The sequence below is a fragment of the Colias philodice genome, chromosome 32 (genome assembly GCF_061535455.1).
Source record: "Colias philodice isolate Cphi_HAF_F1 chromosome 32, ilColPhil1 Martin Lab GWU primary, whole genome shotgun sequence".
Classification (NCBI taxonomy): Eukaryota; Metazoa; Arthropoda; class Insecta; order Lepidoptera; family Pieridae; genus Colias; species Colias philodice.
Window position 1 is genome coordinate 1228060 of NC_143117.1, and position 12017 is coordinate 1240076.

The following is a 12017-nucleotide window of genomic DNA, read 5'->3' on the forward strand; positions in this document are numbered from 1 at the left end:
ATGTGAAATAATTATATAAAATATTATTATAACGTACCCAAAATGTCACATCTGCGCGCACCTGTCGGTGTCTTCAATTTCTTATTTTCAAATTGAGAAGCTAAATACTAATTACTTGGTACTTGTTACTTTGTATTTAAAAATTATACGAATACTAATTATTATTGTACAGTAGGGTGGAGTGAAAAATATTATTATTTTCGTTTTGGCATACCTGTAAAAAGATGTCATTTTTGCTCATAAATACACATGCAAAATTTAGCATCATGAACTTTCAGAAATTCAAAAAATTAGTCGAAAATCATTAAAGTTTAATTTTGACAAATTATTTCTTTTGGGAAGCACTGAACAACGTCCTCACTGTACGACAGCCGGAACCGGACATCGTTTGTATAATGCTTTACAAAAAGGAAATTACATAACGTAACAAACTTTCCTTGAGTTTGTTATATTATATTTGGTTAAATGGAATCACGCGCCTAGTTACTTTTCACTTAACGCGCGATGTGTTGAGAAATTTAACTAGGCACCTACTGCTTTCATTAATTAGAGAGAGTTAATTAAATAAAGGTTGTGAAGGAAAATTGAACGTGATGTATCCATATTGTTGAAGAATAAATGAATTTGGACGGCTTTAAATAATTATAAAATTAATAATTTCAATGTCAAAAGTGAGAGATTAACGAACTAATTAAAATATAATGTTAACGCTCTGACTTATTTCATCATATCTATCATATATTTTGTTCAATCAATATGAGGGCAATATAAAAATAAAGTAGTAGGAAAAATTCGTGCAGGATAAATTAAAATATAACATAGTATAAAACAAAGTCGCTTTCTCTGTCCATATGTCCCTTTGTATGTTTAAATCTTTAAAACTACGCAACGGATTTTGATGCGGTTTTTAGGGTTCCGTACCTCAAAAGGAAAAAACGGAACCCTTATAGGATCACTTTGTTGTCCGTCCGTCCGTCCGTCTGTCAAGACCCTTTTTCTCAGGAACGCGTGGAGGTATGAAGCTGAAATTTATATCAATTACTCAGGTCTACTGTCCCTTGAAGCTGTGAAAAAATCAAACTTCTAAGCCAACGCAATCAAAAGATACAGCCGTTTATGCCGCAAAAACCACGTTCCAAGGACGCTTATTTGTCTCAATGGTTGGATTTTTAATGAATTTATAAGCTTTCCGTCCTTTATTCTCCATCAAGGTGGGACGAGCTTCGTTTACTTCGTACGCTTACATAAACTAAATAATAAGTATAATTTGCTACGCTCAACCAAGTTACATTGCCTCTTTCCTAGTCAGTATGCATCGTGAAAAAAAATTTGTTTAAGGACATTCAAGGGGTAACAATAACCGGCCTCTTTTAAGTCTTTAGTTAACGTTTTTTATTAATTTAAGTAAGTTTTGTATTATAATGTTTAAGTTCATCCAATATAATATCTATGATCATGTAACAACTCAACATCATAAAGACCGTGATGAAAATGGGTGAATAAGTAGATAGGTATCGAGTGGAATGAAATCCGAGAAAAGGTGTAATATCGACAATTTGAACCAGCATCCTGTATCCTCAAAAACATATATTTAGGATAAATCCCCTTGACTATGTTCAATATATTAATGTGAAGTGTTTATGTTTGACATTCGTTCGATGCGATGAGGTGCGTTTATGTTCGGTAATCCAATTCACGGGATGTCCCACACATAAAAATTGCAAAAAACTCAGGATTTTATGATTTAGAAGTGTTGAATTAATTTTAAATAGTTTAGGATGACTTAAGATTTCTTGTTTTAATTTTACTTAAGAGAAAATTAAACCAAAGTTCCAAAATTTAATCCTAAAAACTGACATCTTACGGATTGCAGTACTGTCCCCTTTTCGAAATGTGATCTTTATTTAACAATTTCTCAGCAATTTCGCTATTTATTACTTACTGCAAACATTTAAATTATTGTAATTTCGTTGTAGTTTTCAAGTGTAATAATCTCATAATACATTTTAATACAATTATATTATTGAAGTGAAAACTTCTTTAGCGGCGTTGGGTATAAAATCTTAAACTCGCGTCAGGACACGTGACCTGATCGAAAAAGCGTAAGACGGATGGATATCAAACATGCTCAACGTTAATAATCAAGTTTTCACTTCTGCCGGCACTCCCGGAGTGCAACCCGTCTTTTTTTAAAATTAGTTTTAATCGTGTCCCCTTGGTATCTGTTAACTGGACATGTCCTGCACCGTTACCGTAAATGCTCAATAATTTCGTTCGGTTTTTTTTCTACCTATCAGTTAAACGTTTTTCAAACCGCTCATCTAATTTTATTTCCCGTTGCTTTTTGACTGTTTGTTTCACCTTGGGAATTAATTATGTTTAATTTATACTCTGTTCTGTATTATTATATAAGTTGTGTAATTCTTGTGCAATTAGTTATTACTAGTCATCGCTAGATGTCACAGTAATAAAATATAATTAATCTGATATTGATGTAGATGGCGCTAGTAGTTTGTATATTATTGTGATATTATAAGTTTGCAGCTTAAATCAATATGTAAATAGCCATCAATAAAATTTAACTATACATTTTTTTGTGAATTATAGTGTTAGCATTATATTTCATGAATTGTATAATATTGAAATTGTATACAGCGCCATCTATTAGAAGGAGTCTGTAATCATTATAAATTTCGATTCTTCTAGTCTCCACTAGATGTCACAGATATAAAATAAATGATACAGGAAACTAATGTAGATGGCGCCACTAGTTTTAATTATTTAAATAACTAAAGCTTTTTCGCTAAAGCAACATTATAATTAACATAAAAAATGAAAAGTGCATTTTTTATTTCATATTGCACTGATTTTTGCCATCCATAATGTAATGTTAAAATTTTATTCCGTAAATTCAGTAATTATGAAATACAAAACAACGCCATCTATTAGAATCTGGCAGTAATTCTTGTGCAATTAGTTATTACCTGTCATCGCTAGATGTCACAGTAATAAAATATAATTAATCTGATATATATATATGAGCGTTTTCAAAAAAAAGTGTACCCCTCACTTTCGGCCTGTCCCCTGTGTTTCAAGTCGAATAACAAGTAAAATTTATATGATGGCTAATTATTTTAATGCTTGAAATGTATTAAATACATCATAATTTGATAAATGCAAACAATTAATTCACGGAAACATTGCGTACTATTTTTTAAATAATCATTTTTAAAACTAAAGTGTCAGTTTTTGGCGTGTCCCCATCCAAGTTCTTCGATGTTAAAGAAGCGATTCTAAAAAGTTTTATACCAAGGTACCATAAGTTTTAGTGTCGTCTAAAAGTACATTTATTTGCGAATCGTCGCATGTAGTTCATAATTAAGGCCTTATAATCGTTTAAAAGCAATTTGATTTCCAAAAATATCTTAAAAAGTGGTACCGACCGGACATGTCGGGTTTATCACGGCTAATAATGCCACTTACAAATTTTAGATTACTATTTGAATTTTATAAATGGCAAAATTATCGTTTACTTTCACCGTCCGCCAATTTAAAAAAGCTTATTTTCAAATACAGTTCGAGTAAAACAGACGTGTTTTGTGAGTGCAACGGCCGTTGCAATTTCTACTGTCTGGTTTGAGACATATTATTACTTGATACAGGTAAGTAAACATCGTTTAAATACTTTCAAAAGATGAGCAATATATTCATTAACCGTTATTTACATTTGATAATCAGTGTAGGCACATTTTTTCGTCAGAATATAATTTTGACTAAAAACTGAAAAGAAAACGTCACGTCAGTTTTGCAACATTTTGCTTCGTGACCTATAGGCTGACAAGAAAAGTCGCAAAACTGCAGCATAAAGCCAAGTCTAGATTGTCATTGTAATATTCTTCATAATTTTTATAATTTTTTCATATTTTTAGTTTTCACTAATCTCGGGACCAAAAAGGACATGTATAATTTGCAAAAAATGGTATTGCAATGAATGCGTTGGTCAGCAGGTATACCCTGAATATATAATATGTGATACATGTATGGAAAGTTAAAAGGTGTAGGTAGTGTAACTTTGAGTTTTACCCTAAAATTGATACTGTGTCAAACTGTGTGTTGGTGTATTTTTTTATGAGACTAAAATAAAATTTTTGTAAACGTATTCTCGGTTTTATTTTAACCATGTTAATTGGATTCAATATAAACCTAGCCTTATAAAAAATGGTCTATCGGTTTTGCGACAGTCCCCCGTTTTGCGACAAGAAAAATTTTAGTTTTTACATTTTTTTATTATAAGGGACACAAATAATTTGATTTCAATATTTAAAATGGTTTTGCTGTTCCGAAATAAAATAATCACTTTGCCGATTTTAATCAAAATGTATTAAGTATCGTAAAAGTAACGGCTACTTTGGCATCAGCTGTGGCAAAACAGAACTTAAAGCTAGTTTAATAGGAATTTTATTAATTTGTCGACTTCAATTTTCTATTTTTTAAATAATGTATGTTATAATCTTCGTAACACAATCAAAATATTTTGCGTCTTCCTTCGTAGTTAATAGTTACATGAGCATTAATGACTGTCGCAAAACTGACACTTTTTTTCACAGTCCCAATTTATTTTGATGATTTCTCGTAAAACAAATTAATCTGCAAGCAATTAAATACAATTTCACTTACTATGATGTATATTTAAAATTTCTAAATCAAAATTTCATTAAAAATGCAACATTTAAAATTTATCCATAAATTCAGTCATGGTACACTTTTTTTTGAAAACGCTCTAATGAAACAATTGATATGATAGCATTTCGCGTACTTGTACATATATTAAATATCGTAATTAATATTTTTTAGAATAATTATGTATAGATTTTAATTATTTTATTGTTGTGGAGCGTTTTCAAAAAAAAGTGTACCCCTCACTTTCGGCCTGTCCCCTGTGTTTCAAGTCGAATAACAAGTAAAATTTATATGATGGCTAATTATTTTAATGCTTGAAAAGTATTAAATACATCATAATTTGATAAATGCAAACAATTAATTCACGGAAACATTGCGTACTATTTTTTAAATAATCATTTTTAAAACTAAAGTGTCAGTTTTTGGCGTGTCCCCATCCAAGTTCTTCGATGTTAGAGAAGCGATTCTAAAAAGTTTTATACCAAGGTACCATAAGTTTTAGTGTCGTTTAAAAGTACATTTATTTGCGAATCGTCGCATGTAGTTCATAATTAAGGCCTTATAATCGTTTAAAAGCAATTTGATTTCCAAAAATATCTTAAAAAGTGGTACCGACCGGACATGTCGGGTTTATCACGGCTAATAATGCCACTTACAAATTTTAGATTACTATTTGAATTTTATAAATGGCAAAATTATCGTTTACTTTCACCGTCCGCTATTTTAAAAAAGCTTGTTTTCAAATGCAGTTCGAGTAAAACAGATGTGTTTTGTGAGTGCAACGGCCGTTGAAATTTCTACTGTCTGGTTTGAGACATATTATTACTTGATACAGGTAAGTAAACATCGTTTAAATACTTTCAGAAGATGAGAAATGTATTTGACGGCGCCACCGTCGAAGCTTTAAAAAATAACGAACGGCGAACCGATATAAAGCAGCGCGCGCGCACGACTCGGGTCATTCGTTCGCCGACCGTTGCCGAGTGCACATCTATTACGAGCTTACTATAACTTATTTGTGATATTTATTTTATTAGTGGTCATAATATTGTAATACCAAGTAATTGTATTAGAAATGACTGTATTGTAAAACTGACATGATTTAAAAGAGCAACTATGGAGTTTCTTGCCGGTTCTTCTCTGTAGATACTGCATTCCGAATCGGTGGTAAATAAAGAAATGTTTGAGTTAGAGGTGTTTCTTTGCTCGATTACCCAACGCAACGCCCACAGCTTGAAAATAGATCCACATTCTACACCTTTCGCCGACATCAGAATTGGGATCAAATCGAGCAAATGAGAAAGCACGTGGCGATAACCTGGATATAATTAATGCGTGCGCTGATTAAAAGACAAAATGCCGCAACCACGTGGCACTTCGATCCAGTTTCAACGGGAAGAGGCATCCTACAGATCTACGAGCATACGTGTCACTGAGCAGCCGGTGACAAAGGGAGAGCTCGTTATGTGCGGGCCGGGTGGCAACTTCGCCTCGCGCTGCGCGGATGCCACTGCCGCTCGCACCACCGCGTCGGACCCCGTATCATCGAGAGCAGCGCTTCATCATGACTTCACAAGTCTGGCATCGCAGCGTTATCGCAGTAGCAGTGGCGCGGGCGGTGCGCCTACAAGCCGTGTGGTTCATGGCAGAGGAGGGTTATGGTGTAACGAAACGACGCGTTGGCAGCTGCCACTCGGCACATGTATGAGGCTAAGTGCTGGTGAATCTGGTCAGTCGTACTATTTTTATTACTATGTTTCTGATGTTCTCTTGTAAGAAATCGGTCAGTAGATAACATTTCACTTTGAGTGTGCAATTAGATAAAGAAAGTAAGGTTTTTAAAATGTAGTAACTTATTTGAAAGAAAAAGAAATTTATTGCCAAAAACAAAATTTATCTTAAAATTCAAATATCAGTACCTAGGTCGTGTGACTTGTATTTCACTTATTCAGGGACACGTTTACTTGAGTAGGTAATTCACGTTATTTAAAAAAAAAAAACACTTCGCGGCGTAAGCACTGACTTCAAGATGAATTAAGTAACGACTTGCTTTAATGTTGGTTAGTTTGTGAGCTAACACTAAAGAAAGAAAGCGCAATAATTTGTACACTGCATCCAGATACTTCAATCGAACGTAAACAATAAACATTCACTTGTCCGTGTATCGGAACAAAAAACAGTATGCGAATTACTTTTAAATTAGTTTCTTAACTACCCGCGTTAGTTTCTTGACTACCCGCATTCATTTCTTGAACTACCTGCGTTAGTTTTTATTTAGACTATACCCTTGACAAATAGCAATTAATTGCTACACAAAGACAGCCTTATTGCCATTCGATTAAAAACGAAAAGCAATGCGTTAACTAGTGCTTAGAGGTTTAATAAACTTTTCGTAGGTTTTATTTAGGGTGATATTTGAGGTCATTTCTTTATAAAAAAAAATAAATAAATATTAAGTCGTGAACAATTCACAGTATACAGTTTTTACAATATGCAGTATTATGAAATGTGGCAGACTTAGTTTGATCGAATGAAAGATAAATCGAGGCATTTCGTTTTGAATTTTTACTTAGAAAATTTATTAAGGCCCTATTTAGGCAGTTCATAATACAATGTCACAGATAATTATCGTGTGTTCAAATAAACATCTGGCGTAAGATAAACGTTATGATTGGAGTACGGGTCTAGATTCGGTTTTAGTATGTAATTTGATTGCTTTAAAAAAAAAAGAAAAAAAAAACTCTTAACTATCCCATCAACGTAAGGGTCCGTTAAATATTACGATAGTTTAAAAAAAAAAAGATAATAACCGAAAATAATCTCAAGGTTAATCGCGCATTTACAGTTTACATACTGTCGTCAGAATATAATGTCTGTTTAATTGAATAGAGAAAAGAAAAAATCCATCCAGGTTTTCTGAAGGTTATTTTGTAGCTTCAAAATATAAGAACGCAAATCCTAAACGTGGAGTATTCGATAGTATAATCGATTTACATTGTGTGCATTTAATGTAATTCCTTGATAATAGTTTTTGTGACTAGCTGCAGTTTGACATCAACTGAATACATCAATTAGGTAGTTGTACAGTAGTTGTTGAGCAGTACATTCTTATTTACGTTGAAACTAAAATTTAGCTCAGCCCTTTTACCGTTCGATATGAGATTCACAGATGAGTTTAAGCCTACACTTATCAATTGTTTCGAGTTTTCAAAAGTTAACATACCGTTAAGGAATTTTAACCACATTTGAGAACAAGCTTTTGCCACTTTTTGAGTTAGTCGAAATTTTGTGTTTTTTTGCGGTTAAGTTACGAATTATTCGTTTTAAAAACTTTTTAGATATTGTAATTTTTGCGCTATAGTCAATGATCATAGTTAACGACAGGTAATGTCAGATTGATTTTAATTAGCTAAATTACAGAGAGCGTTTTACGACACAGCGTTTAGAAGCGAGGCAGTTAACAGTACGGCGCAGCGGTTGCGTAGCATATGGAGCAACGTAGCATCATCAGCGGCCAATGGTACGGCTCGATGACGCGATGCCAGGATGACGCAGCACAAACGTTGAGGATACGGTCGCGTACCGTTTTACTGATTTGCTGCGGCAACACTCTGTTTTCAGTTTTCATAGTTGACCAGTAGCATACTGACATCTGTTTACTCGTACGCTGTACGAAGTAAATGTGTGTTGTGTCCACACAACACACATTTACGTAATATTCCAATATTACTACAGTAATGTCGTTTATTAGAAGAAAGTGATATGCTATCTGGCATGAGGTCCAGGATAAAACATGTGTGTTCTGACCGGTCAGTAGGATCGGGGCAGTGTAGGCTGAGGCAGGATGGATGTTATTTTGACAAAAAAAAATGAAAATGAATTATCGTAGTAATGTAGTGTGAGATATTATGGCGTACGAGGACACAAGTATGACTGTATCGGAGATAACTTGTGTAAAGTAAAAGTTTGTAACGTGGATTATTGTAACGGTAATGATTTCATTGCAGGAATTGTGCGTGCTATCTGGTTTGCAGTCCACGGTAGTTGAGCCTTCATTTGTGGTGAGCGAGCGTCGTGTCTATGTTATGTGGATGTTGTTGGTGTTCTGTAAGGTCAGTATGGCCGAGCGGTATAGTTGTCTAATCCCGGGATGAAATACCGTAGTGCTGTAATACGAGAAGGGACGTACGAGGACGTACGATTGTCAGTATGGCCGAGGAGTGGAGAGAGTGGAGAGAGTCGTGAGTTTGGATTTAATATTGTTGTGTAAAAAAAAAGAAAGAAAAGAAGGAAAAAAATAATCCTTAAAAAAAAATATGCAAAAAAAATTATGCAAAAAAAATGATGCAAAAAAATGATGCAAAAAAAAATGATGCAAAAAGAATGATGCAAAAAGAATGATGCAAAAAGAATGATGCAAAAAATGATGCAAAAAGAATGATGCAAAAAAAAGGAGAGCAAAAGAATGGTGCAAAAAAAAAGAGAGAGCGAGTTATTGAAGGGAGTCCGGTCCAATAACTCGGCTATAGGGATTGCAGATCCGGTCTAGCACGCTATAGGGAAATCTGGTCTAGCACAGTAAGCTAAAGAGATTTCCGGACTGGCACGCTAGAGGGAAATCGGGAGAGATTTCCGGACTAGCACGCTAGAGGGAAATCTGGAGAGATTTCCGGACTAGCACGGTTGCTGAAGGGCTTGCCGGACCAGCACATTGTTTTAATTGTCTTGTTCCCAGGTGCTCAGAAGTCGCTCGAGGACGAGCGTATGTCAGAATGGCCGTGACGGCGCCACCGTCGAAGCTTTAAAAAATAACGAACGGCGAACCGATATAAAGCAGCGCGCGCGCACGACTCGGGTCATTCGTTCGCCGACCGTTGCCGAGTGCACATCTATTACGAGCTTACTATAACTTATTTGTGATATTTATTTTATTAGTGGTCATAATATTGTAATACCAAGTAATTGTATTAGAAATGACTGTATTGTAAAACTGACATGATTTAAAAGAGCAACTATGGAGTTTCTTGCCGGTTCTTCTCTGTAGATACTGCATTCCGAATCGGTGGTAAATAAAGAAATGTTTGAGTTAGAGGTGTTTCTTTGCTCGGTTACCCAACGCAACGCCCACAGCTTGAAAATAGATCCACATTCTACACCTTTCGCCGACATATTCATTAACCGTTATTTACATTTGATAATGAGTGTAGGCACATTTTTTCGTCAGAATATAATTTTGACTATAAACTGAGAAGAAAACGTCACGTCAGTTTTGCAACATTTTGCTTCGTGACCTATAGGCTGACCAAAACTGACAGCATAAAGCCAAGTCTAGATTGTCATTGTAATATTCTTCATAATTTTTATATTTTTTTTCATATTTTTAGGTTTCACTAATCTCGGGACCAAAAAGGACATGTATAATTTGCAAAAAATGGTATTGCAATGAATGCGTTGGTCAGCAGGTGGTCAGCATAGGTATACCCTGAATACATATGTGATACATGTATGGAAAGTTAAAAGGTGTAGTGTATTTATTTCTTCTGAAGCTTGAGATTAGTTTTTTTTGTCTTATCATAAATACCCTTAACTATTACATTCTTCCTACTGTTATAGGAGTTTGCTGGAAGTTTTGATACTTTAACCACTTATCTTTTTTTCTTTTTTTTCAGATTGGAAAACATTCTAAGTTCCACAAAGCTCCAACAACATGGTTATTTTTCAGTTGCAACTGATCTCTATTAAATTTATAAGGAACGGTTCCTAAATTGTGATAAGGTTCCAATTAATATAATGTTCGTAACTTTTTACATCGTTTTTTTATTCGTATTACACTTCGTGTCCTAAGAAGTAGTATTTACCTAAACGGTATCTTATTATTTATTTAGACTTATTGGGTTAACAGTACTTCTAAAGACATCCGTATAACCGGCTAAAGATATATCCTACTTATATTTTGCGAAACTCGCCATAACTCTGAGTTTTACCCTAAAATTGATACTGTGTCAAACTGTGTGTTGATGTACTTTTTTTATGAGACTAAAATAAAATTTTTGTAAACGTATTCTCGGTTTTATTTTAACCATGTAAATTATTGGATTCAATATAAACCTAGCCTTATTAAAAATGGTCTATCGGTTTTGCGACAGTCCCCCGTTTTGCGACAAGAAAAAATTTAGTTTTTACATTTTTTTATTATAAGGGACACAAATAATTTGAATTCAATATTTAAAATGGTTTTACTGTTCCGAAATAAAATAATCACTTTGCCGATTTTAATCATATATGTATTAAGTATCGTAAAAGTAACGGCTACTTTGGCATCAGCTGTGGCAAAACAGAACTTAAAGCTAGTTTATTAGGAATTCTATTAATTTGTCGACTTCAATTTTCTATTTTTTAAATAATGTATGTTATAATCTTCGTAACACAATCAAAATATTTTGCGTCTTTCTTCGAAGTTAATAGTTACATGAGCATTGATGACTGTCGCAAAACTGACACTTTTTTTCACAGTCCCAATTTATTTTGATGATTTCTCGTAAAACAAATTAATCTGCAAGCAATTAAATATAATTTCACTTACTATGATGTATATTTAAAATTTCTAAATCAAAATTTCATTAAAAATGCAACATTTAAAATTTATCCATAAATTCAGTCATGGTACACTTTTTTTTGAAAACGCTCATATATATCTGATGGCGCTAGTAGTTTGTGAGCGTTTTCAAAAAAAAGTGTACCATGGCTGAATTTATGGATAAATTTTAAATGTTGCATTTTTAATTAAATTTTGATTTAGAAATTTTGAATATACATCATAGTAAGTGAAATTATATTTAATTGCTTGCAGATTAATTTGTTTTACGAGAAATCATCAAAATAAATTGGGACTGTGAAAAAAAGTGTCAGTTTTGCGACAGTCATCAATGCTCATATAACTATTAACTACGAAGAAAGACGCAAAATATTTTGATTGTGTTACGAAGATTATAACATACATTATTTAAAAAATAGAAAATTGAAGTCGACAAATAATTAAAATTCCTATTAAACTAGCTTTAAGTTCTGTTTTGCCACAGCTGATGCCAAAGTAGCCGTTACTTTTACGATACTGAATACATTTCGATTAAAATCGGCAAAGTGATTATTTTATTTCGGAACAGTTAAACCATTTTCAATATTGAAATCAAATTATTTGTGTCCCTTATAATAAAAAAATGTAAAAACTAAAATTTTTCTTGTCGCAAAACGGGGGACTGTCGCAAAACCGATAGACCATTTTTTATAAGGCTAGGTTTATATTGAATCCAATTAACATGGTTAAAATAAAACCGAGA

At 33.4% G+C, this 12017-nt stretch overlaps 1 protein-coding gene across 1 annotated transcript; it reads left to right on the forward strand.

The window, feature by feature from the left end:
- Positions 1-5545: 5545 nt before the first annotated feature.
- On the forward strand, positions 5546-9769 carry LOC149474923 (uncharacterized). Its single transcript, XM_089714055.1, has 2 exons — positions 5546-8792; positions 9416-9769. Exon 1 carries the CDS (start codon positions 6037-6039, stop codon positions 6454-6456), a length of 420 nt encoding a protein of 139 aa, XP_089570181.1. The 5' UTR covers positions 5546-6036; the 3' UTR covers positions 6457-8792; positions 9416-9769.
- The last annotated feature ends 2248 nt before the right edge of the window (positions 9770-12017 follow it).